The sequence below is a fragment of the Diadema setosum genome, chromosome 19, assembly GCF_964275005.1.
Source record: "Diadema setosum chromosome 19, eeDiaSeto1, whole genome shotgun sequence".
Taxonomy (NCBI): domain Eukaryota; kingdom Metazoa; phylum Echinodermata; class Echinoidea; order Diadematoida; family Diadematidae; genus Diadema; species Diadema setosum.
This window is the reverse complement of record NC_092703.1, coordinates 31,420,815-31,448,526: the sequence shown is the minus strand read 5'-3', so window position 1 is coordinate 31,448,526 and position 27,712 is coordinate 31,420,815. Positions and strand designations below refer to the sequence as shown.

At 38.3% G+C, this 27,712-nt stretch overlaps 1 protein-coding gene across 1 annotated transcript in view; it reads left to right on the top strand.

Annotated features, from left to right (window-relative positions):
• LOC140243144 (aminopeptidase N-like) overlaps window positions 1–22,766 on the top strand; it is a 46,186-nt gene extending 23,420 nt beyond the window's left edge. The window contains 13 exon segments of the mRNA XM_072322872.1: window positions 708–842; window positions 5,227–5,292; window positions 5,795–5,860; window positions 6,219–6,400; window positions 7,226–7,362; window positions 8,547–8,653; window positions 9,876–10,079; window positions 11,576–11,652; window positions 15,473–15,580; window positions 16,300–16,467; window positions 18,928–19,071; window positions 20,966–21,047; window positions 22,174–22,766. Of these exon segments, the coding sequence (XP_072178973.1) occupies window positions 708–842; window positions 5,227–5,292; window positions 5,795–5,860; window positions 6,219–6,400; window positions 7,226–7,362; window positions 8,547–8,653; window positions 9,876–10,079; window positions 11,576–11,652; window positions 15,473–15,580; window positions 16,300–16,467; window positions 18,928–19,071; window positions 20,966–21,047; window positions 22,174–22,323 (1,626 nt within the window). The 3' untranslated portion in view covers window positions 22,324–22,766.
• Window positions 22,767–27,712: the final 4,946 nt, after the last annotated feature.

The window sequence follows — 27,712 nt, the reverse complement described above, 5'->3', positions numbered from 1 at the left end:
ACAAGGCCAAAATCACCAACCATTTGGTGTATTTTCCTTGTTTCTAGCTGTATGTGTGTGTGTAATTCACAAGCCAGGGTAAATGGGGATCATCCCAGGAGTCATATGACATAAGTTCAGCATTCAATTAAGGTCCATGAGTCATACCACCATTTAGTCATACAGCCCGTGAGTTCCACACTAGGCAAAGAAGGCCGATGAGTTTGACACTAGGCAAACAAGGCCCACAACTTCAAGATTAAGCAAACAAGGCCCTCAAGTTCAACACTTAGGTCAAAATGACCCACAAGTTGACTTTACATCACAGGCTTTATGTGTCAGTCTTGTGGGCCTTGTTTGCTTAGTGTCGAACTCGTGGGCTTTGTTTGCATATTGTCAAACTTGTGGGCTTTGTTTGTTTAGTGTCAAACTCATGGGCTTTGTTTGCCTAGTGTTGGATTCATGGACCTTCTTTGCTCAGTGTCAAACTCATATGCTGTATGACTCATGGGCTGTATGATTCATGAGTGTCCTATCATGATGTTGACCTGGGCAAGTGTAGCCCTGTGTATCTGTGACAGACAGGAAAGGCACAAAATAATGTTTCATTACATTTAAAATTCCTCAAATTAGGATATTGGAATACACATCCTTTTCCATTAATTGTGCTCAAGAAGACAATTGTATTTTCTTTTGTTTTGGGTCCCTTTTTTTTTTGTCTTTTATAGTTGGACCAGTTTGTGTCAGCTGACCTCCAAGCAGCTCTGGATTACGACTCCCTTGTGACATCACGCCCCATCATCGTTGACGTGGAGACCCCAGATGATATCAACCAGCAGTTTGACACCATCTCCTACCAGAAGGTAAGCCCCTTACAGCAGATCAGAGGTGTTATGGAACAGTGTTTAGATCACAGATTACCTCAGAGGAGGAGAGAATTTCCAAATATTTATGTGGATTAAGGGAATGCAGCAGTATTGAAGCAGAACATCCGCAAAGTTTGAATAAAATCAGACAATCCATTGAAAATTTATACATTTTTGAAAAATTGTATGCTGGTATCACAGGATTGGAAGACTGTGATGTTTTGTGAAGTCTTACACGAACAATTATATTTAAAAAGATATTAAGAAAATTAAACATATTTTCACTTACCTAGCATAATGAAAGAGCACTTAAATGAACTTTCCTCATTGGAGAACAGGGGGAGAAATATATATTACCCTTTACATATTATCAGTAATATGCAGAGGGAATGGATTTTTAGCTCACCTGAGCCCTTCGTCCGTCGTGCGTCGTGCATAAACTTTTTACATTTTCATCTTCTTCTTGAAAACCTCAAGACCGATTTTCACCAAACTTGGCAGGTAGCATCCCTAGGGGGTTAGGATCTCAATTTGGTAAAATGGGCACCATGCCCCACCCTGGGGGCCCCCAGGCCCCCCCCCCCCCCAAATTAAGGAATCTTTAAAAATCTTCTTCTCTAGAACCAGAAGTGATAGAGCTAAGTTAATACTATTAGTTAGTACAATTTAATGACTGCAGTTCCAGGTTTGCTCATGGAAAACTCATGATGGATTCTCACCAAACTTCGCAGGTAGCATCCCTAGGGAGTTAGGATCTCAATTTGTTAAAGTGGGCACCATGCCCCACCCAGGGCCCAAGGGGGCCCAAACCCCCCAAAATTAAGGTATCTTTAAAAATCTTCTTCTCAAGAACTAGAAGTGATAGAGCTAAGTTAATACTAGGGGGTAGTACATTGGTGACTGTTGTTTCAAGTTTGTTCATGGCGGAATCAGGGTGCCCCCCTTGGGACCCAGGGGAGGGGGGTGGGGAGGGGTCCTAGTGGGGCCTAAATTGTACATTTTCATCTTCTCTTTGAGAACCCCATTACCCATTTTCACCAAACTTGGCAGGTAGCATCCCTAGGGGTGTAGGAACTCAATGTATTCAAATGGGCACCATGTCCCACCTGGAGGGCCCCAAGGGACCCAAACCTCCCAAAATTAAGGAATCTTTAACAATCTTTTCCAGAATCAGAAGTGATAGAGCTAAGTTTAACACTATGAGTTAGTCCATTAATGACTGCAGTCTCAAGTTTGTATGATAGCAGATCCAGGGGTGCCTCCCTCGCAGGCAGGGGGAGGGGTAGGGAGGTCCAAATTAGGGCCTAAATTGTGCATCTTCTTGAGAACCTCATAATGAATGTTCACCAAACTTGGCAGGTAGCATCCCTAGGGGGTTAGGATCTCAATTTGTTGAAATAGGCACCATGCTCCTGCTCCCCCCCCCCCCATCCCCCCAAATTAACCCTATTCCCACGGGGGGCATTTTGCCCCCCCCCCCCTCGACGTTTCGCGTGATTATTCCACAACGCGTGATGCTCTCGCCACAATATTTTATGACTTTTTTCTTTCAAGTATCGCGCAACTTTTGAGACCAAATTTGTTGCTCCCGGGCATACCGTTTTGAAGCCACGCCCCTTTGAAAAAAATTTGTCGACCCAAAAATTGCTCAAAAACATGATTTTGTGTACAAATCCAATGTAGATTGTGTTTTTGCAATTAATTCATATAAAAACAAATAATTTTACTTTCAATGGCTGATAATGATTTATTTTAGCCTGATTATGCTTTAAAAAAGTAATGCAACAAATATTGACGAAAAAACCAACAAAAACAAAAAGTAAAAAAACATAGAAATACATAAGAAATTCAATAAACAATGAAATACATAAGAAATGATTATGGAGCCAAATTTTTCTTCAATATTGTTTAAGTCTTGGAGCTTTATTTTTTGATTTATAAGCAAAAAAAATATTTTGCATAAATTAGCATAAATTGATTAATATAAAATACATAAATTAAAATTTGAAAAATCCAACTATACAGTCTTGTAGATTGCATTGGCCTCTACCTCAGTGCAAATTTTCGCGAGGATCGTGCGATCCACGATCGAGATCTGAAGGGGGGGCCAAAAAGGCCCCCCGGTGGTTTCAAGTTCCTCAAAAAACCCGGTGGGATTAGGGTTAAGGAATCTTAATAAAAGTGTTCTCTAGAGCCAGAAGTGATAGAGCTAAAATTGATACTATGAGTTGTTTGTTTGTGTATTTTTATGCCTCCGCCACGAAGTGGTGACGGAGGCATTATGTTTTCGGGTTGTCCGTCCGTCCGTCCGTCCTTCTGTCCGTAATGAATTTTGTGGACAAGGTAACTATCGAAACCTGTTGAGGTATCCTAATGAAACTTGGCATGTATGTGTATTAGGGGGTTAAGTTGTGCCTATCAACTTTTGGGTGCACATGCTCAAGGTCAAAAGGTCAAGGTCAAATACATAAAATTTCACTATTTCCACCATATCTATTGAATGCCTGAAGATATTTCTTGAAACTTAGTGTATACATGTATTACCCAATTAAGATTCTCTGGTGAAAGTTTGGGTCATGAGGTCGAAGGTCAAAGGTCAAAAGGTCAGGGTCGAATACATAAAATTTCACTATTTCCACCATATCTATTGAATGCCTGAAGATATTTTCTTGAAACTTAGTGTATACATGTATTACCCAATTAAGATTCTCTGGTGAAAGTTTGGGTCATGAGGTCAAAGGTCAAAGGTCAAAAGGCCAAGTAAAAATATTAAAAATTCTTTTTTTTCTCTGTACCTTGGAAAATTGTTCAAGGTATCTTCATGGAACACAGTATATACATGTACTGACTGGAAGTGATTATCTAGAGAATGTAGGGTTCATGGGGTCAAAGGTCAGGGGTCAAAGGTCAAGTGCAAGACTTCAAAATTTTATTATTACCCTCATATTTATGCAATGCCAGCAGGGTTATTTTTTTACACTTGGTGTATGCATGTGTAACCTAATAGAAATTCTCTGGAAAGTTTTTTTTTTCTCTCTCTTTTTGCCTCAAAGGTCAAAAGGTCAAAGATCAAGTGAAAGTGCTGAACTAACTTTTTCCTCCATGTCTCGGAAGTGGCTCAAGTTACCTTGAAACTTAGTACATATTATGCATGTTCTACCTGAAAGTAATTATCTTATGAATTTTAGGGTCAAGGGCCAGATGAAAATGGTAACAGTTTACTATTCAATTCAGAAATTGCACTTTTTCTCCACACCTGTACCTTGAAAATTACTCAATGCCTAAATATATGAATGGGTCAAAGTCAAGTTTAAAAGTAAAGTCCTTAAATCCCTAGAGACATGCTCTCCTATTCATCCAATTAAACCTACGTCAAGGAAGGTGAACATTCAACACATTTGTGACAAACTTGTCATTCCAATATTTTGCCAATTTTGTGAAAATGTAATCACACAGTGTCCACATGTACTATCTAGACCTATTGGGAAAATCATGCATTATGGCGGAGGCATACCAGTCGCCAAAGCGACATTTCTAGTTTTTTAGTTTTTTTTTTTTTTTTTTTGGGGGGGGGGGTCCCAATGTGGGCCCTAATTGTTCATGTTCATCTTTTACTTGAGAATGCCTGGTCAAATTTTGGTAGAGCAGTGTGTACTTAAGATTAGTGACTGCGTTAAAGGTGAACTTACTGGTCAAATTTTGGTAGAGTTGTGTGTACTTTAGATTAGTGACTGCGTTAAAGATGAACCTACGATACTCAGGTGAGCGCTAGACCCGCGGGTCTCTTGTTCATAAACAAGGCAGGTTTGCTGAATACTCTTTTATATTTTCTGTGTATAATTGTCCATGCATGATGTACAGTAAACTGATTCTTAGTCAAATAACATCATGTCACCATGCAGTATCGATATATCACAATTGTATGATTATGGTGCAATATATTTTACCAATTTGTGGTGTTTGATATATTCTTCTTCCAGTGGTGACATTTTAAAAATATGAGCAATAATGTCTTTGATACATTTTTGTTATTCATGAGATATGAGGGAAAATTGGATTGATTGATTACTGTGTATGCCAAATATTTCGCGAGCTTTTTTATTTTTTGCAAATTTTGCGAGTCAGGTGCTATTTGCAAAATCAAAATACGCGAAAATAACGACTCTGATCCCCATATGAACATGATGCGTACGTATACATTTCTCCGTCCAGTACAGTACTCCACGATAGCGAATTAAACACTTGCAAAATCATCGGGAAGTTCTGATTCGTGAAAATATAGACTCGCTAGATATATGGCATATACAGTGTACAAATTGAAATAGCTTTTTAATGTCTGATTGCTTCTGCCAAAGGTCTTTCATTATCTTCTTCCTTGCAGGGTGCCTCTGTTCTCAGGATGTTGCAAAATTTCCTTGGAGAGAGCACATTCCGGAAAGGGCTTGCAGTGAGTGGATTCTTCCTTTTAGTGATCGTCATGCATGCAAAGTATTTTCTGAGAGTACTGTTCACATGTGGCATTTAGATAACTCAAATTTGTCCTCCCCCCCCCCCCCCACAAAAAAAACAAAAAAATCTTGTCCAGTTCAATAGAATAATGTACAAGGCATAACCCCAAAGGTGTGAGTTTATTGATGCCCTGATTTTCCTACGGTGTGTGCTTGATTGTGCTTAAAATAGACTAGTTCGTGCATATGCATGTAGTTTTTAGGGGATATCCTGTCAACAACCTTTAAAAGAAAAAAAAAATCATGATCTATCTTTGAATCCTAAAATGATGGCAGTGTAATATAAGAGCTCTATCTTGTCATCTACATTGCGAGATGTTGGCTGGAAATTCACTATTACCATCATGGTCTAAGAGAAATATTTTTCTTTGGTATTTTCTAGTGCAACAGTAAGGCTTATCTTTTTTTTAGGCTTAACTGTTTATGTTCTCTTTTTCTTAGAAATACCTGGATGAATATGAGTACCAGAATGCAGAAAACTCTGACTTGTGGAGAGTTTTGACAGAGGTAAGTATGCACGCCTCTTCTCATGACTGTTAATTAGGAGATACGCCATCAGCGTATCACCTCTTGTGATTGTCAAACTCTCTCTTTTTGTTGTTGTTGTTGGTTCTTCTTTCTTTCGTCCAGATTATGTGCCGCCCAATTCTGCGAGTTTTCATTATCCAATCAACCTGAAAATTTCCATGATCAATGGCCTTCATCTGAAGTTTCTTATAGAAACTTTTCATAGAAATTACTCACACATGAATCGTGTTTAGAATCATGTTTGATAAATGTACTGCTTTCCCCTCTACCTGTTTCACCCCCCCCCCCCCACCCCCCGCACCCCTTTTCTGGACTTGCTCTAAAACTGCCCCTACAGACTGCTGTGGAGGATGGCAAGGACGTTCCAGTCGAGGAAATCATGCGAACTTGGACGGAGCAGATGAATTACCCCAGCGTCGACGTGACCCGGGACTACGTGGGCGGTTCCTTCCAGCTCAATCAGAGCCGATTCCTCATCAACCCCGAGGCTAACACAAGTTCTCCCTATGATGGCCGTGGGTACGTTATCCCATAGTGACATCAAATTTAATTGAAATTCACATTCAGAATTTTTTTTTTTTCAACAGAATATACAAGCTCTATTGGATATTGGATATGCACTTTCTAGTATGATACGCAGGAAGCAAATAATAACAACATGTTCATGTCTATGATCAGTACATATATTTATATATTTTCTGCAAAAAGACAAAAAACAAAAACAAAACAAAACAACACCTAATTTTTTTTTGAGATCATGATTTTTTTGGCAAGCACTTATGTGAATTAGATTTGGTACAATTGGTAATAATACCATGGCGTTTTAAGTCTCCGTGATGCCCTTATACGCATTTCTTAGATCTTTACCAAAATCTTCTTTTTTTGTCCGGGAATTAATTAAGAAAAAAAAGTGTATACTTAGCATCATGTTATGGAAGTCTTGTGAGGACAACTTTTGTAGGAGAAGGGTCATGGTTATTGAATCATTGACTGAGAATGTGATTTTATGAATATTAATTGACTAAAAACGTGATTTTATCAAGTATTGACTGAATATGTGATTTTACAGAACATTAATTGACTGAAAACGTGATTTTATAGAAAATTAGTTGACTGAAAATGTAATTTTATAGAACATTAATCAACTGAAAATGTGATTTTATAGAATATTAATTGACTGAAAATGTGATTTTATGGAATATTAATGGACATACCAGTAAAAAGATTTTGCTTTGATGACCTCATCGTCTTATTGTAATTGCCTGTCTAGCCAGACTAACATATATGACAAATGGTAGATGCATATGATAACTCTTTCTTTTTTTTTCTCTCTCTCTGTGACAGCTACAATTATGAGTGGTATGTGCCACTGCAGTATACCACTGGGGGAGAATTAGACTTTGTAAGCCCTCCACTTATTTGGCTGGATCCAAACCAGGAGTTGGGTAAGTCGACCATCACATTTTGAAAAGTCATGGGTTGTTTGATGTTATGTGATGTGTTCAAATGTGCCACTCCAGTAGTCCATGGACATTGCACTGTTGTGGTGAGAATTAATTTGAAATTTCTAGGGGTGGGGGAGGGGGATGTTTCACGAAGAATTTAACCCATAAGAGGATTTAGTAGCTGAAGCACAAAGTTATACCTCTTTCTTGTTCAACACACAAGAAATAATAGGGGCTTACAGTAATTAGGTAGAGTAAAAATATGCGTTGTGTGTAATTGGATTGCGTCATGTAATTGTGGAAAAACTTCAGTGCATAGTCGCATGGGTGTGCCACTATACTGAACGCTTACAGCGCACTTACGTCTTGTCTATGCAGAGATTTGCACAGCAAGGGACGTAGGACAAAGCCAAGCCTTGCAACGGATGCGCGCATATTAGAGCACAGGATGCAGAAAGCACATATCGTAGCAGTTTATCGTACGCACTGTTCAGCAATATGCATACACGGCTGTGCTAGCTGTACATTAACAAAGTTATCATTGCTCTGCGTGCAAGAGATCGGTGCGGTGAGTCCAACATTAGTTCAAGTAGGCCTATTTCTAGGGCCTAGACGTATGGAGATTGCATGTAAATCGAAAGGGCATATTTACTATAACAATTAGGTCATGTTCTATTGATGCACCAGTACTGGACTATAGAGCTCCAAATACTACATTACCCTTATGCAGTTCTATTCACCGAAGCTTGCAGGCATGGTGAAACAAACCAGCACTCGGGATAATTTAGTATTTGTCGTTCTACAATCCAGTATGGCCTATAGTGCATCACAGAGTATGCCCTATTTGTATGATGTAACTTACTGGCCTGTTAAGTTCCACTTTAAGCACTAGTAATTAGTTTCTCTGCTCCCCAATTACAAAATCCTCTTATATGTCATTAAAAATCATATTTGGAATTTCTAACAGGGCCTAAACACTTGGACCAAGGTTATCCTGTGGGTTTTGGTTGCCCATAAGGTTAATAGCCCACATTGGAGTGGGAGTGATGCTACCAATTTCTTTATATCACAAGCATCTCTAAAACACATTGTAGGTCTCCAGATCAGAAGGTGCTTAGGGTTGGAGTCTCTGAATTTGTGCTCCTTGTCTTACTCTCACTGCCCCCCCCCCTTCCCCTGACCACTCCCACCATCAGGTGCCCAGGACTTGAACACCACAGCTGATGACTGGATGCTGGCCAACGTGGATGCGTACGGCTTCTACCGGGTGAACTACGACGAGAGGAACTGGGACATGCTCAGCGAGCAGCTCAGGGAGAATCACGAGGTTAGGAGGACACCCATACCAACACCACCACCCCCCCCCCCCCCACCTTAATCATCTCGCTCTTCCCTCATTATCAAAGATTTGTAGCTCTCTGGGCAGTGCATTCTAAATGATCAGTGGTCAGTTTATTTTTATTTGAATTTACTTCTCAAGACTATGTTTAATACAACACCAAGTTATCTTCAAATGGCAAAGTTTCCACTATCTTCCATTATTGTAATTATTTATTTATATATATATATTTTTTTTTTTTGGGGGGGGGATGGTCCATGTGGTAAGGGGTTGTCCATGAGGTGCATTCATTTTTAAAATAGATACTGGTTACAGAAGTATGTTGTGAAGATTGCAACAGTCTACTACCTGAGGTTGTCCTGATGGTGGTAATATTACTTTAAAAGTGTTTTCTGGAGATATTGCACCTTGAGCAGTGAAAGTAAGGAGTTTGGGTATACGATGACCGATAATGACATCCTCACCAAAAATAATGATAATAATAATAATAGTAATAATAATAATAATAATAATAATAGACATTTATAGAGCGCTTTTTCCACTGGATGCAAAGCGCTATGACATGTCATCCCCGGTCGCCATAGGAGATAAAATATATACAAAATACCAGGCAGTGACAGTATAAGTCCAGTGCACATAGAGGGACATCAAAATAAATAAGTCTTCAAGTTTTGTTTGAAATGATCAAGTGTGGGTGAAGATTTGAGAAGAGGAGGGAGCTTATTCCACAGCCTAGGAGCACAAGAAGAGAAAGCTGCATCTTCGGCTAGTTTTTTCGTGTGTGGTTGTGTAAAGGTAACGGATGATGAAAGACGAGTGCGCCTAGAGTGAGAGTGTCGTAGCAGACACTCCCCAATGTACTCTGAAAAATGATACAGCTGCTGATGTTGGCTTGTAGAGACTTGAGGAAGTGGTGTTTACAGTAAAACTATGTGTACAGAGATGTGGTCATTGAAATGAGTCCGGCATAGAGACTTGCTAATAACATTGTTTGATAATCTGAAAAATCACAGCATCAGTGGTACTGTGGTATTAGCACCTGTCTAGCTTTGGTGGTGGAGGCTACATTCTTCTATTGAAAAATTACTGTTTATGCTAATGTATTAATGAATTATCTGATTGATGAATAAGTGAATGCTACATATGCAAAAGAACATATGTCATGAAATCTTTGTCTTCGATTCATGTTGTCATCCTGATCATCTTGCAGGACATCTCAGTCTCCAGCCGCGCAGCCCTGATCAGCGATGCCTTCAGCCTGGCCAAGGCCGGCCGCCTGAGCCAGGTGACTGCCTTCAACCTCACCTCCTACCTGGAGGACGAGCGGGCCTACGTGCCTTGGCGTGTCCTGCAGAGGGTCATGGGATACGTTGACCTCATGCTCAGCAGGTCCCCTGCCTATGGCTCGTTCAGTGTAAGTACCTCTCAGTGTGGCACAGTAACTTGTATTAGTCAACATGAGGATGGTTGTTTTCCTTTTTCTCCAAAACTCACCCAGAATTTCATATAATGAATTCATGATTTCATGAATCCATTATTCAAAAAAGAAAAATGTATGTATATGTTTGTATAGTCAGGAGTGATGCAATGACTTAAGCAAATATATTGAAATCACTATAAAGGGAAAATATGTGAAGCTTGAATACAGCCATCACTCCAGCTCGGATTCATATTCAGAAATAAAAGAATAAATTTTAACACTTTACAGTACCTTAGGTGGATTTGAGCAATACTTGTACATGTGTATTAAACATAATTAAATAGACAAGGGTGTGTGTCACACTCTTTTCAAGGCTGGCAAGAGAGTGTTTTCGTTCATTTAAGGGCATTCATTTTGGTCATTTTGCCTATGACAAAGATTCTGCTAGGATCAAAAGCTTGGGCCCCCTTTTGACTCCATTTTACTCCATTGGCTTGCCACTAGTAGATAAGCAGTTTTCAGCAGCTTTTTTTTTTTTTGTTTTCCGCTACATTTTAGGGCATTATTACATATTTTCTGATTTCTGACATTACTTCCAGCAATCTGCAAATCATATTTCAGACATTCTTTCCAACAGTCTGCATAGGATTTGTAGAATGTTTTCTATGCCGAAGAGGCAAAAAGAAAGTGAAGGAAAACTGTAGAATTTTATAAAATAATGCTGCCCTGATGATGGACATTCACAATTTTCTGAAACATGCATTTTCAATGAACTTTGCAAGAGGCATACATGATGGGTATTGCCACGGCAACCTTGAATTAGCCCAGAAATTTAATTCTCACTAGGCAATATGGCAGAGTTAGAATCTAACGTAGGTGTCCCTTTAACAACCCTGAATATTAGATTCCTTTCATATGATGGTATATTGTTGAGGTACTTCATTCAGACCTTCCATCAGAAAAATAAAAGGTGAATCATCTTTATAATGGAGGTTGAATTAATACTACAGGTATAGATTCTCGTGAATTCATGCAGATACCCCCCCCCCCCAAAAAAAAAAAAAAAAAAAAAAAACAACCCTACAAAACGAAACAGGGCCATTATTCTTGCCACAAAAATCTTTGAGGTGTACTACCATAAGATTTTATATGTGATGTTGGGAGACATTTTTCTTCAACCATGCAAAGAAAGACCTGTCATCAGAATAATAATCAGAATAATAAAGGGGGAATCATCTTTATGATGGAGGGGGAAGAAATACTACCAGCATAGATTCTCGTCAATTCATGCGGACCTCAAAAAAACAAAGTAAAACAGAGCCATTATTCTTGCCACAATAATCTTTGAGGTGTACTACCATAAGATTTTATATGTGATGTTGGGAGATGTTTTTCTTCAACCATGCACACTTTTGTGACTTTTGCATGAGGGATATTTGACCTTCAAGCCATAGTGATATGTCATGTTATTTTGATTTCATTGTCGGCAGACTTATATGATGCAGCAAGTGATGCCGTTCTACAACTACGTCGGCTGGGATGACGGTACAGGGTCTCATCTTGACCAGTGAGTATGAAGCTACTGCTGTATTTAAAGGGAATCTCAAACCTAAAGAGAAATGTGGAAAAATTCATTTTTCATGAAAATTACACATTCCATCAAATTGATATTGACATAATTTAGGGGTAGCAATTATCCCCCCTGCTTTCTGAAAGCGGTTAGTCAAATGCTCTTTCATTATGCTAGAAAAGCAAATTTTTGTAGAATTCCCCTTATATTTTCTGTATATTTTTGTCCACAAATACATCATAACTTTTAGTAGTCTTTTCATCCAGCGGTTCCAACACCAAAACTTTAAAAATTCATAACTTTTCCATCGATTGTCTGATTTTCCTCAAACTTTCACTGATGTGTTCTACTAATGTTGCTGCTTTCACTCAATCCACATTTCTCTTTGGGTTTGGGTTTTCTTTAAGCATTTCAAATTTCGATTTACTTGATGTCAGAAATGACTCCACCCTTCCCCACCTCCCATTTGAGATGTAGTTATCAAGTGGTCTACCACTGTTGATTTGCCAAGCTACATAGTTATGCAGTTTAAAGGACTAATTCACCCTAATATATTTGTGGATTGAGTGAGTGCAGCAATATTAGTAGAACACATCAGTGAAAGTTTGAGTGAAAATCAGAGAATCTTTTCCAAAGTTACGACGTTTTATTTTTTTGTTCTCACATGCAATTCTAGAATGATTTGAAGAAAATATCAGGAAAATTCAACATATTTCCATTTTTCTACCATAATTAAAAGCACTTGACGTACCTCTTTCAGAAAGCAGGGGGAATAATTCCCGTGATATATGTCAGTGACAAGTCAAGGGAATGTGCACTTTTCATAATAAAATTGAATTTTGTAGAATTCTCTTTACATTTACTTAACTTGCAGTGATATTACAAACTGTTGTAGTCTTTTCATCAAGCTGTGGTAGGACTGTAACTTCAAACAGTCATAACTTTTGAAGGGATTATTTGATTTTCATCAACCTCCACTGGTGTGATCTATAATAATAATGATGCATTAGATCAATCCAGAAATATATTTGGGTGAGCTTGTCCTTTAAGCTCACTGATGACATCAATGTCCTTAACACCCAAAGTTTGCAGGCACCCTTAAGCGGCCATACTTTTTATCTCCCGAAAGTTGTTCACAATGTAATTTTGACAGACAAAGTAGATTAGATATAAGAATGCAAGAAGACCATTGTTTTACCAAAAGGTTCTTGAGGAGGGTCAATCATAAGTCTTACTCATCAACAATAAGCTTCAGGACATCTTAACTGATCACCACAGCAGAGTAAAGATCATTATAGTTGTCATTATAATGCCATTTTTGTGTTCTCAGTTCAGTTGGCATTTATTTCTGTCGATCCAAAAAAAAAGTTGAAACAAAACACAAAGCATACATTACACAATTATTGTTTCATCGTTTTGTAAGAATACATAATATACGGATCATAAAGTATATGATTTTAACTATTATATGCAATTTTGCAAAATAACTAAGAATAGCAATGTACACTTTGGAAGACTGGCAAAAAAAAAGTGAATATAACACTGGAAAAAAGTGGTCCACTGAAAGGCACAGTTTGTAAAATGTGGATCACTTAATACAGAAGCTGAAGCAATGCAAATGGATGATGATTAGATATTTTTATGCCTCCGCCACGAAGTGGTGCCGGAGGCAATATGTTTTCGGGTTGTCCGTCCGTCCATCCGTCCTTCCGTCCGTACGTAATGAATTTTGTGGCAAGCGTAACTAAAAAACCTTTTGAGGTATCCTAATGAAACTTGGCATGTATGTGTATTAGGGGGTGAAGTTGTGCCGATCAACTTTTGGGTGCACATGCTCAAGGTCAAATACATAAAATTTCACTATTTCCACCATATCTCTGCAATGCCTAAAGATATTTTCTTGAAATTTAGTGTATTCATGTATTACCCAATTAAGATTTTTTCTGATGAAAGTTTGGGGTCATGAGGTCAAAGGTCAAAGGTCAAAAGGTCAAGTAAAATATTAAAACTTCTCTTTTTTCTCCGTACCTTGGAAATTGTTCGAGGTATCTCCATGGAACGTTGTGACTGGCAGTGATTATCTAGACAATTTAGGGTTCATGGGGTCAAAGGTCAAGGGCAACACTTTATAATCTTACTATTTCCCTCATGTTTATGCAATGCCAGCAGGATTATTTTTTTAATTTTTTTTTTTACACTTGGTGTATGCATGTATAACCTAATAGAGATTCTGTGGAAAGTTTTTTTTTTTTTTTTGCCTCAAGGGTCAAAAGGTCAAAGATCAAGTGAAAGTGCTGAACTAAGTTTTTCCTCCATATCTCAGAAGTAGCTCAAGTTATCTTTAAACTTTCTACATATTTATGCATGTTCTGCCTGACAGTGATTATCTTATGAATTTTAGGGTCAAAGGCCAGATGAAAATGGTAACAATTTACTATTCAATACAGAAATTGCACTTTTTCTCCATACCTTGGAAATTACTCAATGCATAAATGTATGAATTGGTCAAAGTCAAGTTAAAGTCCTTAAATCCCAAATACGTATGCTCTCCTATTCATCCAATTAACCCTAAAGGGGCCGGGCTTTTTTGGCTATGCTCAGACCGGGGGGGATGGATTCCGCCCCCCCCCCCCCCCCCCGAGATCTCGGCCATCGGTGGTGCGATCGCGATGAAATTTGGCATGCGTGAGATCCGCGTCATAATCTACAATATTGTGTCATAAGATTTTTTGAAACAAGCAATTTCTAATTTTAATTAATTAATTATGCAAATTAAGCTCAAGATCATATTTTAGCCTAATTAAAAGCATTGAGAGTCTAATCTTTGATCTGTAAATCTGTTTTGGCATATTCAACAATTGTACATCACAAAAACTTTCAAAACTCATTTCAATTCTTATGTATTTTATTGTTTTCAGAATTTCTTATGTATTTCCTTGTTTTTCAACTTTTGTTTTTTCTTTGTTTTTTTATTGGAAATTGTCACTGACCACTATTCTACCATAATTAGCACAAAACTAATCAATGAAAGTGATTAATTGAAAAAATAATCAGGTTTTTATGACTTTCATGACAGAGCACTGTTTTCCATAGGAAATGCACACAAAATCACAAAATTGTGCCCGTTTTGGGGCGACATTCGGTTACAAAAATGGGCGTGGCTTCGCAAAAGTATGCGCGGACGGTCTCAAAAGTTGCGCGAGACTTGAACAAACAAAGTCAAGAAGCCTCGCAACGAGGCCTTCTCGCGTTACAGAATTATAGCGCGAAACGTCGAGGGGGGGGGGGCGGATTCCGCCGCGCCCCCCCGGCCCTTTTAGGGTTAAACCTAGGTCACGGAAGGTGAACATTCAACACATTTGTGACAAACTTGTCATTTTAATATTTAGCCAATTTTGTGAAAATGTCATCACACATTGTCCACATGTACTATCTAGACCTATTAGGAGAATCATGCATCATGGCGGAGGCATACCAGTCGCCATAGCGACATCTCTAGTTTATTATACTTCTTTGTATAAAGAGAGACTACATTTGCTGATCTGTGTAAATAGTGGATGTACAGAATAAAAAAACAGAACTTCAATGAGGTTCAAACCTGTTGCCTGTATACTGCTCACTGGGTGGTCACCTCACTGTAAACTGAGCTGAATCCATGTCAAAAAAAAAAAAAAAAAAAATGACATGATGAAGTTGGAACATATATCCAGACATCTTCATCTCTTGTCTTTCTCTTGAGTCTCCAGGAAGACATGTACCATACAGAGGCAAAGGGATAGGTACAAAATCTATTTTTGTTGTCTTTTTTTTTCTCCAGGCTTGGACGAGTGATTGCAATTGGCCTCTCATGTGACTATAGCAACCCAAATTGTGTCGCAAATGCTACTGAAAAGTATGCAATGTGGATGCAGGATCCCAATAACGCGTAAGTTTCTCTTTCTTTCTTTCTTTTTCTTTAATCATCTTTTTTTAGCTCACCTGAGCCAAAGGCTCAAGTGAGCTATTGCAATTGCTCTTTGTCTGTCGTCCATCATCCGTAGGATCTCAGTGTGTTCGAATTGGCACCATTCGGTAATTGTCCTCGGGGGGGGGGGGGGGGGGTTGATTGCCCAGATACGACACACATCAGGTTACAGCTCGTTATTCCGAAGGTTCTTTAGTTCAAACGTCCGTTACTCTGAAAGTTCGTTATTCCGAAGATTCGGTATTCTGAAGATTCGGTATTCCGAAGGTTCGTTAATCCGAAAATGTGATAAGGTTTGTTCTTCCGAAGGTTCATTAATCCGAAAATGAAGTAAGGTTCGGTATTCCGAAGGTTTGTTAATCCGAAAGTGAAACGAAGCTCGTTATTCCTAAGGTTAGTAACGGACCCTAATTCATTGTCGGATCAATGAACCTTCGGAATAACGAACCCTATTTCATTTTCGGATGAACAAACCTTCGGAATAACGAACCCTATTTCATTTTCGGATTAACGAACCTTCAGAATAACGCCACAAATGTTCGGATTAATGAACTCTTTTTCATTTTCGGATTAACAAACCTCTAGGCATAGGGAATTTGTGTGTTTCGGATTAACGAACCTTCTGAATAACAAACGGCACCCCACACATCAGTCTGTTTTGTTCTGGTGTTGTGTGACAGTGTTCCAGCCAATCAGAGGAGCACAGTGTACTGCACTGCCATTGCTGAAGGAGGCCAGGAGGAGTGGTATCATGCCTACACCGAGTACGTCAACACTCTGGTTGCCACGGAGAAAACCATCTTGCTGTCAGCCATGGGATGCAGCAAACTTCCTTGGATCCTTCAGACGTAAGTTGTTTGTCCTCCCCAAAGATTTTTTTTTTTAATTCTTTCTCAGATTCAGATCTATTTCCAAGATCACAATTTCTTTCAAATTCAATGATAATGGAATGTCAGTGTAATACAAAAATATGTAGATATAAGAACAATGAGAGCAAAATGTCAGTGTAATAGAAAGTATATAACAGAAAAGAAAGAGAGACAAATGTTTCACCTGCATTAAATCGTGCAAACAAGACTGTTGGATTTTTGGATAGACAGTCCCACATATAGACAAGTATGTAGAGATGTGGGTCACTCAATCGATTGCAAGTGTACATGAAAAAAGATAAAGAAAAGGGAGAACACAGAAGCCACAATAATACACACAACGATTGATGAAGGGAGGTCATAGACAGGACAAAATGGATAGAAACATTGAAAAAGGCCGTTTAGAGAGAGGAGGGAAGAAGAGATGAAGAGAGAAAGAAGATGATGGAGGAAGAATTAAGAGGTGAAAGAGAAAGATAAGGATAGATGCAGGGGAAGGAGAAGGCTACTCTGAAAGACTTCAAGTTTAGCTTGTCACATGCTTTGAAGCAAGCTCTTATTGTGCTATAGACATAATTTCAGCTGCAGTCTTCATGTTGAACGTGTAGTCGGGTACCTAAGGGGGGGTCACTGTGCACCCCCCCAGGACTCCTCGAAACTTACATTTTCAGGATCCTCATGACATACCAAAACATAATCAAGATGTTAACAGGAACGAAAAGTGGCTGTTCTAGGTGAAATTTAATGTATTCTATTGTTTTTCATAATTTCTTCTGTATTTCTTTGTTTTTCAACTTTTTCAACTTTTGTTTTTTCTTTGTTTTCTATTGGAAATTGTCACTGATCACTTTTCTACCATAATTAGCACAAAACTAATCAATGAAAGTGATTAATTGTAAAAATAATCAGGTTTTCATGACTTTCATGACTTTCATGACAGAGCACCTGTTTTCCATAGGAAATGTACACAAAAGCACAAAATTGTGCCCGTTTTGGGACGACATTCCGTTACAAAAATGGGCGTGACTTTGCAAAAGTATGCGGGGAAGTTGCAAATTTGGTCTCAAAAGTTGCGTGAGACTTGAACAAAACAAAGTCAAGTAAGTTTTGAGGAGTCCTGGGGGGTGCATGGTGACCCCCCCCCCCCCTTAGGTATGCCATGTAAGCACATATATATTACATACATACATAAGGACGGGGGGGGGGGGGGGGGGAGGGGGGGATCCGCCACCCCCCCCCTCAAAGTTTCGCGCTATAAATCTGTCGCGAGGCTTCTTGACTTTGTTTGGTCAAGTCACGCACAACTTTTGAGACCAAATTTGCAACATCCGCGTATACTTTTGCGAAGTCACGCCCATTACTGTAATGGTATGTCTCCCCAAAACGGGCACAATTTTGTGATTTTGTGTACATTTCCTATGGAAAACAGGTGCTCTGTCATGAAAGTCATGAAGGTCATGAAAACCTGATTATTTTTACAATTAATCACTTTCATTGATTAGTTTTGTGCTAATTATGGTAGAAAAGTGGTCAGTGACAATTTCCAATAGAAAAACAAAGAAAAAACAAAAGTTGAAAAAGTTGAAAAACAAAGAAATACATAAGAAGTTATGAAAAACAATAGAATACATTAAATTTCACCTAGAACAGCCACTTTTCGTTCCTGTTAACATCTTGATTATGTTTTGGTATGTCATGAGGATCCTGAAAATGTAAGTTTCGAGGAGTCCTGGGGGGGGGGGGGTGCACGGTGACCCCCCCTTAGGTACCCAAGTAATGATGGGGGAGGAGGATTGTGGCAAAGGGATATCAGACAGAGCAGAAAGAGGAGAAGAGGTGTAGTTTTGTTTACATTTTGAAATCCATAATTTTATAATTCAACCCCATTCTGTGCGCTCAGACTGAACTTAGCCTGTTACAGAAAGTGGTGTTAATATGACTCGGGAGATATTGTACGACAGGGAAAAAGACAAAGAAGTTTGTGTATGGATATGAAAAGAATGAGAAAAAACAAAAAGTAGAGAAACAAGGAGAACAAGAAAGGATCAGTCTTTTAAGTTTTGATGCTAATGTCAATACTGACAGCAAGGAAGAATGAAATATGGAGTTGTGATTAGGATTCTGTTGGGTTCAGGATTCTGTTAATCAAAATATCTGAAGTGTTGCTGCATGTTCCTTCAAATATACCATTTTTGGTAAACTTGTTGAAAAAGCTCCTTAAGAATGTTGGCAATATCATGATAATGTTGAAAAATAGCATTGCTTCTTTCTGAAGTAATGTCAATTTCTAACTTCATCAAGAAGAAGCTCGAAGAAATTGACCTTTGAACTTTCCACTTTGAATTAATTAGTATCATATTAATGTAATAGTAGGTGATAGATTATTGTAGTCTCATCTGTTGCTACGGTTACCACATTTCTCCTTTGATGTCCTCGCAGGTACCTTGAGATGAGCATCGAGGCAAACGGGACCATACGCTCCCAGGACACAGTGCGTGTGATCAGCTCCGTAGCCTACAATCCTGTAGGTTATGGCCTAGCCTGGGATTTCTTCAGGTCCAACTGGGACTACTTCTACAGAACGTGAGTACAAGCCTGGGAGAAACACCTGCTCATCTCGGCTGATGCCGATGATGAAAGCACAGTAACCTGTTGACAGATTTTTAGTGCCTAAAATAATTAAAGAGGTAGATATAATCCTTTCTCATAAGTATTTTGTGTTTGCTGCTATCTTATCTATAACAGAGAAAACAGTTTTATTTTTACAGTCATTTTCTCCTGAGAATTTGATGCGATGGTGCATTTATTTTTGTCCCCGCCGAACGAGTTCGAGCAGGGGACTATGAAACGGGCTCCGTACGTGTGTGTGTCCGTGTGTCCGTCCGTGCGTCCGTGCGTCCGTGCGTCCGTGTGTCCGTCCGTGCGTCCGTGCGTCCGTGTGTGATCAAAATGTTCAAAATGCTACTCCTTCGCCATTTCTAACCCGATTTTGATTCTGTTTGCTTTATATGATAGCACTACATGGGAGCTTTGAAACTTCTATAAAGAATTTCAGTTGTGACCTTTGACCTTGACCTTTGACCTATATTGTACATTTTGCTTCAAAATGCTACTCCTTCGCCATTTCTAACCCGATTTTGATTCCGTTTGCTTTATATGATGGCACTAGGTGAGGGCTTCAAAACTTCTACACAGAATTTTGACCTTTGACTTCTTTGACCTTTGACCTTGATTTTTTGCCTATATTGTACATTGGCTACAAAATGCTACTCCTTCGCCATTTCTAACCCGATTTCGATTCCGTTTGCTTTATATGATGGCACTAGGTGAGGGCTTCAAAACTTCTACACAGAATTTTGACCTTTGACTTCTTTGACCTTTGACCTTGATTTTTGACCTAAATTGTACATTTTGCTACAAAATGCTACTCCTTCGCCATTTGTAACCCGATTTCAATTCCGTTTGCTTTAAGTGATGGCACTTGGTGAGGGCTTCAAAACTTCTACACAGAATTTTGACCTTTGACTTCTTTGACCTCTGACCTTGATTTTTGACCTGTATTGTACATTTTGCTATTAAATGCTACTCCTTCGCCATTTCTAACCCGATTTCGATTCCGTTTGCTTTATGTGATGGCACTAGGTGAGGGCTTCAAAACTTCTACACAGAATTTTGTCCTTTGACTTCTTTGACCTTTGACCTTGATTTTTTACCTATATTGTACATTGGCTACAAAATGCTACTCCTTCGCCATTTCTAACCCGATTTCGATTCCGTTTGCTTTATGTGATGGCACTAGGTGAGGGCTTCAAAACTTCTACATAGAATTTTGACCTTTGACTTCTTTGACCTTTGACCTTGATCTTTTTACCTATATTGTACATTTTGCTACTAAATGCTACTTCCGGCGGGGACATATATTACGCACCGCGTAATTTCTACTTTTCCTTGTTCTTGATTGATGTAGTGCTGCTGTGCAGCAAGTTTTCAGAGCAAAAGATGTTACATTGCATAATTGAGTTAACTAGATTTTCCATTGTTATTATTTTTCTCAGATTTCAGAATGCCAGGACCAGTTTTTCAAATGTGTTCAACAAACGGAGTTACGGACATTACTCGTTGAGAATTCAGTGTTCAGTTTTCACCTTTGGCACAACGAGCCATCTGTTAAGACGTTTTGTCATTGTAATCATTGGTGCTTCACTATCATCACGTTTATCATCACTCTTATCATCATCTTCATCATTACCATCATAATGTCTTCATCTACAAACATCTTTGTCACTTCAATCACCATTATCTTTGTCGTCACCATCAGCATAGTCATTGGTGTAGCTCTTCTACTAGTCATCCTTGTCATCAATGTCAGCATTGTTGGCATGATTAGTTCTTAAAATAATCATCACTTTAAGACGCTTCTTTGCATGTCGTCGTGACGATGAGTCTTTTTGCTCCAATTGCTGCTTTCCCATCCCAGGTATGGCAGCAGTCTCTTTGCCTTTGCAGACCTCATTGAAGCAGTGACGGCCCATTTCAACACCGAGTTTGATCTACAAGAGGTAGGTTTGCTGGAGTGCATACTGACCAGAAGCAGGCACACTATCACCTCAGTGGACTCCCATTTTAATTGAACAGATAAGCAATATAAAAACATGGATAACATTGCGGCCAGAATTTTTACTGTGTTGTAACCGGAATCTGGTCATAACCATGTTTGTTTTAACGGAAGTGCACTGTAGTAATAGGAATGAGGTCTTTTTGTCCAGGGTAGCCTCTTCAGCTTTAATACTGATCGTCAAAAGGACTCTACCTATTTCATTACCCCAGCATTGAGTTATTGAGGGACATCATGGATATTTAAAAAAAAAAAAAAAAAAAAGAGAGAGAAGAAAACTGTTTAAGGACATAAATACTTGGCAAGACTCAAACTTTGGATAACAATTTGAAAGTCAAGAGTCTTATCCACTTATATCACACTGCCCCCATACTGCTGGCATGTAAAGTCTGCTTCTCCTCCTCCTTGCTTTCCAACCATTATATCCCAGAAACAGTATTTTTTCTGGTTTTAGCACTGTATCTTTTTCTTTTAACTTTTTCTCTTTTGTTCATGTTATATTGTGGAGGAAAAACATTTTTCTTTCATTTATCTTTCATTTTAGTACATCGAAATAAAGATTCAGACCACGTTATCAGCTCTGTCTATTTTTATTGTCTATTTGTTCAGTTATAACGAAATTTCGATATAACGGAAGAAAACTGCTGTTCCTGAGGAATTCGTTGTAATGGGAGTCCACTGTATATCATGAGATAGATGTAGAAAAATATTTTGTCATAGCCAGTCATAACCACATGTTCACCTTTTTTAAGCTGTTGAAATGAGCATCTGTTAGTGCGAAGCAAAATTTTGTTATGGAAAAAGGCGGCAAACCGTTATCACTTAATAAGTTTGTTTCACCAGTTATCTTTTGTCAGTGTGACTGCAGCTATTGTCACATCTTATTTGTACATATTGGTTTCACATATTCATGTATGCATCTTTGATTAGATAGAAATATGTTTGAAAGAATAAGAGAAAGCAAGAATGCACCACATCCAGAAGCCAATTTCATTGATGATACATCCAGTCTAACAAACTTTTTTTTTTTTCTCTCTCTCTCTGTGATTACTTTCCTCTTTTTCTCGCAGTTGGTGGATTTCATCGATGAGCATCCCGAGCAGGGGACGGGGACCCGTGCCTTCGCCCAGGCAGTGGACCAGACGAGGGCCAACATCAGGTGGATGGAGACTTACGAGGAAGAGATCATGGCATGGCTCGATTGGGCGGTCAGTGCCTAATGCATGCCCCTTTTGAACACCTCCTCTTCGGGACCACCACTTTAAGCATGGCATTGACCAGAAGTGCACCAGAAGGTCACTGGATGATACTGTAAAAGTGGATATTTTTGCGTGACTTATTTTTTCGCGCTCGTCTGGTTAAGATGAGTTTCGCTTGTTTTTAATTCCGCAGAATCAAGACATTAACTACTGGAACATGTGGCAAGCAAAAATATTTGCATGCTTTTATTTTCGACTTAGCTTCTGGTTGCATGAAATGCACGAATATTTCAATACAGTGAAAATTTTCACTTTTACAGTAAAAGTAGAGTCAATGAACTCTTGTTCAAAGCACAGTCTCTCTCAAATTCAAAGGACTGTAAAAGTGGATATTTTCGCGCGACCAATTTTTTTGCGCTTGGCCGGGTCAGAAGAGTTTCGCTTGTTTTTAATTCCGCGGAATCAAGACATCATGCATACGAACGTATGGCAAGCAAAATATTCGCGTGATTTTATTTTCGCACTAGTTTCTGGTTGCGCGAAATGCGCGAAAAATTTCAACACCGCGAAAATTTCCACTTTTACAGTAGTTGGTGGTGCGAGACAAGGTGCAACAAAAACAAAACCGTGATATTTGTTACATCAAACAACACTTCTTGTGGTAGGATGCCACAACATTTGTATCTCAGACACATCTGCAATACTCTTTGTCGGGCGATGTCCAAGTGTTCTTAGTCCCGTGTGGCAGGAGGCCAGGTTGGAGACACTTTAAGGATTCAAAACAATGCAAAAGCTGTTAGTACTTTTCACTAGTCACTGCTCATCTGATATTGAGTTTGCTATGCACAATAATTCGTAAGCCAAATATTATCTCAAGAAAATTTGTTTTCGGGTGGGGAAAGCCACACTTAGGACATTGGGTACAGCCAAGAGACAAAAAAAAAATTACATTTGAGGGCATTTTAGTTAAGTAGATTAATGAAGTATACATCCAGTTATTAAAGTATGATATTCCATGTTAGTGTACCTGGTATGTAATAAGAAAATATGCAATCTATTAGATTAGAGGTACACTGTGTAATTTCCTGACTCGGCTGTCTACAATCCCGAGTATTCGATCGGTCCATGAATTGGTTTCATGGCACGCAAGATGAATGTTGCATCGACAAGTACCGTCATGCACATGACAAGCTCTCTTTTGCTACAATATATGGCAATAGACATTTTGCCCCTGCAACCTTGAAGAGATGCATTGTGACCCCCACAATAGAAGTTAAGATGTATCGTTTACAAAAATAGCAAAGTAAACATATAAGAGATAGTATGCAACACTTCTCATGCTCAATTGGAGAAGAATTATCTATGCTTAGAATTGCAATTGCTTCCTTTACTTCTATGTCTTTTTTTTTTTGGGAGGGGGGGGGGATGGAGGAAGAGGAATTCAATATTCACAACTGACGTCAGAGTACAGTCACCTTCACTGGTAACAATATGTGTGTAAATGGTATAAGAATTTACCCAGGATATGTGTCTACCAAAATTGTGAAATAAGACGATACTTGTTCAGGGATGATAAAAAGATGGCATACTCAACATCTGAAGGTGTGCTGTTATTCCTTTATGGAATTCTATTGTTTTCATAAAATTCCATATTTTCCAGTTTCTCAGTTTGATAGTACTTCCAAGATATTTACATGACAACTTCTGAGATGGTACAGTGACACAAGTTTACTCTTCTTTCCTTCCTAGTAGGTAAATAAATCTGTGATAGATGAATTGTATTGCAGCTGCTTATTAAGACTTCATGGAGTAGAATGTAGCAGTCAGTTAATATTTTTCAGCTGTTTGGATTGTCCATAAACACCGAAATGAAATACTGTACTGACACTGTCACCATATAAACTCCATTTGACTTGATTATCTCGATTCAATTGTTCAGGCTTTTAGCAAAAGATCTCTGTCACAGTATGAAATGCATGCATACCTTATACTGTTCAAAGATGTACATGTGTATTGGACCAAGAGGCAGGCATTAATACCTGCTTAGTAGTTGTACTTACATTTTGATGTTTACCATGTATTGTTACAGTGTGTATATTCATGTATGATGTTGACATTGTTTGGAAGAATGATAAAGAATTCATGTCCATCACTAGATCAAAGCTGTATTCAGTCAAATAACAGCAACCAAATGTAGGTTTTTGTTTCACAAGGTAGATGAATAAGACACACGTTGGTTATAAGCAAATCAGAAGTATTACTTACCCCGGGTATTTAGAATTTGAAAAGATGGATTTGACACTTTGACAAACAGAAATTATTTCACAAGGTAGCAGACCTATCTCATTTGTCTACTAATCAAGTATGTATTATATCTCCTTAACAGAGATAATATGACAGCACTCTTGTGTGCTTGAAATGATTATAAAGTCAATGTTTACAAGAGACTTTGAAAGTTGCGGCTTTCTGTTCTGACCAGTACATACAACGCCCTTCAACATTATTTCTGATCAAATCCTGGCCAGAAATTGCGTAGACATGTACGATATCCACACCATATGAAGTCATCGAAACATGGTAAAAATGGAAATAACAGGGAATTTAGATTGAAAATCCCATTTGCATATGCCATAGTGCATGTGATTATAGTGCATAGTTTTTGAATATGGCATCTGCTGATGTTATAATCTGACAGTTCTAATTGCTAATGCCCCATGGACGAAATGCATGTTCTCACAAAAGTGATGCTAAATATAGTATTATAAAGTTGGTGAGTGCTTCAGCTGAAGTGTGGCAGTGTTTCATAAAACTCTGAAATGGGCATGCTACTAGGGAGCTTTAGATTTGCTGCGCGGACGTTTGAAACGAGTGTGTTAGACGTTCTCCTCTCCCCTGCGTCGTGCTGAAAAGTAGCTTTAGATTACGCTGAGATGCAACCTATAAAAAATAAAATGGCGCCCCCATATGATCGGTGCATGAGGTAGCTCTCTACGTAGGGAATTGAGTGGACGTAAAAATAGCCCAGAACATGCAGTGAAAACTCAGGCACGCGAGCTATAAATAGATCGTGTCTGATATGCAATTCTGCGCATGCTCAGACCAGGTTTTTTATCCCTCTGAACGTCCCTGTTGCGAAAATCTAAAGCTCCCTGATATTGTGTGCAAGAAGATGTGACTTTTGCGTTCATTGGGTTGTATGATCCTCATGCCCTAAAATAATATTGTATGATGGACGTTCGGGAAATGGGACATATTTGTTATGAGGAACCATAATATTATGGAATGTATAAAATATGATTTATTCTATTCTATTGCTTCACCAGCATCTTGTTGATGCTTCCAACAGCTCTAGGAATTTTTCTCATGATGCAATCATGTATGCAATTGTCATTATCAGTCCTAGCAATTTTACCTGACAAGCAACGCTACGAATTATAGATGCAATCATGTATGCAATTGTTATTATCAATCCCAGCAATTTTACCTGACAAGCAACTCTTTTTATTTGTTTTATCATTGTTTTCATACCAAATTTGAATGTAGCTGTAAATAGAAAAATTGATATATGATGTATACAAACTGAAATCTACCATCAGCTGACGGATGTATTATGTAATTGAGAATGCTTCCCATCACAATGACAAGTCAAGTATTTTCATAACTTGGTCTTCTGAAGTAATAGCATGACCAATATGTGCCTGTTTATCAAAAGCAATCTCATCTTGATACCAGTATCAAAATAATTATGAAGTCATTGTAGATCCTATTCTTCTCAAAACTTTTATCAATTTGATAGTTCATCATCTCTTGCCATTGATTATGTGACTTAAAATGATGTATATGTGTCTTATCATATGTGATTATGTGCCTATTGTATGAAGACAAGCAACTACTGGTATATTGTTCCATGCTTTAAATCAATTCATTATTAAAATATGATTCTTCATATTTCTTCCATGTGTTGTTGTTGTTGTTGCTGAATGCATTTTTAACAGAGTAGAGTACTGTTGTATCATAATTGGACAGAAAAAAAACCCTGGATTTGAAATTTTCAATGTTCTAACAGAACTGATGTTACATACTGTACAAGCACAATTGCAAATGAGATGAGATGAGATATGTTATAGCCTCACACCTTTTATGGACAGTCCCACAATTTCTTGCTGAATTTCCCTGTTGTTTTTTTGTTTGTTTGTTTTTTTACTTAAATAAAAAGGAAAAACTTTCATCCGTCACACATCAAACCGGTGTTGTGCGGCAACAACCTTGCAGTAACAACTCTTGTTGGGGGTTGAACATGTACAATGTATGTAGTTGCAGATGAAATACCTACAAAAAAAAGAGAAAATGTTTGATATTCTGGTACAGGAGTTGAAGGAGTTACCAAGTGACATCATCTCAGCTAATTTGCATATGTTGTTTCAACCAATACAGTATAAGTATTTGGAGAGAACACGAAACTTGAAAATATAGTGGACTCCCATTAAAACAAAGTCTTCAGGACTGGCAGTTTTCTTTCATTATATCGAAATTTCGTTATAACTGAACAAATAAACAATACTTTATAGAAATACATTGTACACAGAGTGGATAATGTTGCGGTCTGAATTTTTACTTTGTTGTAACTGGAATTTCATTATAACCGTGCCCGTTACAACGGGAATGTACTATACCATTACATGCACTTTATCTTTTCTGACTGATCTTCATGACAAGACAGCTGTAAATCCTTTTTACCATTATACATGTACAATGTATTACCATGTCGGGTATCATTTCATTCCTACAGTATTGCCAAAACAATAGAATACAAGATTAAAGAATTATTTTTTCTTTTACTCAAGTATTGGTGGGGTTGTGAAATGGGCTTATAATTTTTTGCGAGAGATCATGAAACCACTTGTGAAATAGTACAGAGCATACCATTCTAAAACGAATCCAAAGTTTATTTGATGAAAATCAGTTTTGGAATGGCCGAGACATCCAAAAACAAAGTAAAATAAAGCGATAATAATAAAAGCTGGGCCCCACCTTTTATTAGGATTGCTTTGTTTTGCGTATCTCGGCCATTTTAAAACCAATTTTCGTCAAATAAAAGTTCAATTCCTCTTACAGTTACATGCTCTTTCATATTTCATAAAAGGCTTTTCATTATCTCACCCAAAAATGTTAGAAACCTGAAGTTACCATGTAGGTCTCAACAAAAACTATATGACCCCTTTTAAGGGGCGGTTCTTCTCCTATTCGTTATCAATGTTATGTATTTGTGCCCTGATGCATCAACATTCTTTCCTGAACAGTACTGATGAAACAGTCTACAGTATAAGAAGACAGTAACACTATGTTACATAAAGTGTGTGTGACAGCTTAATACTATTTCACATGACCAAGGGACCAAGATGTTTGATCA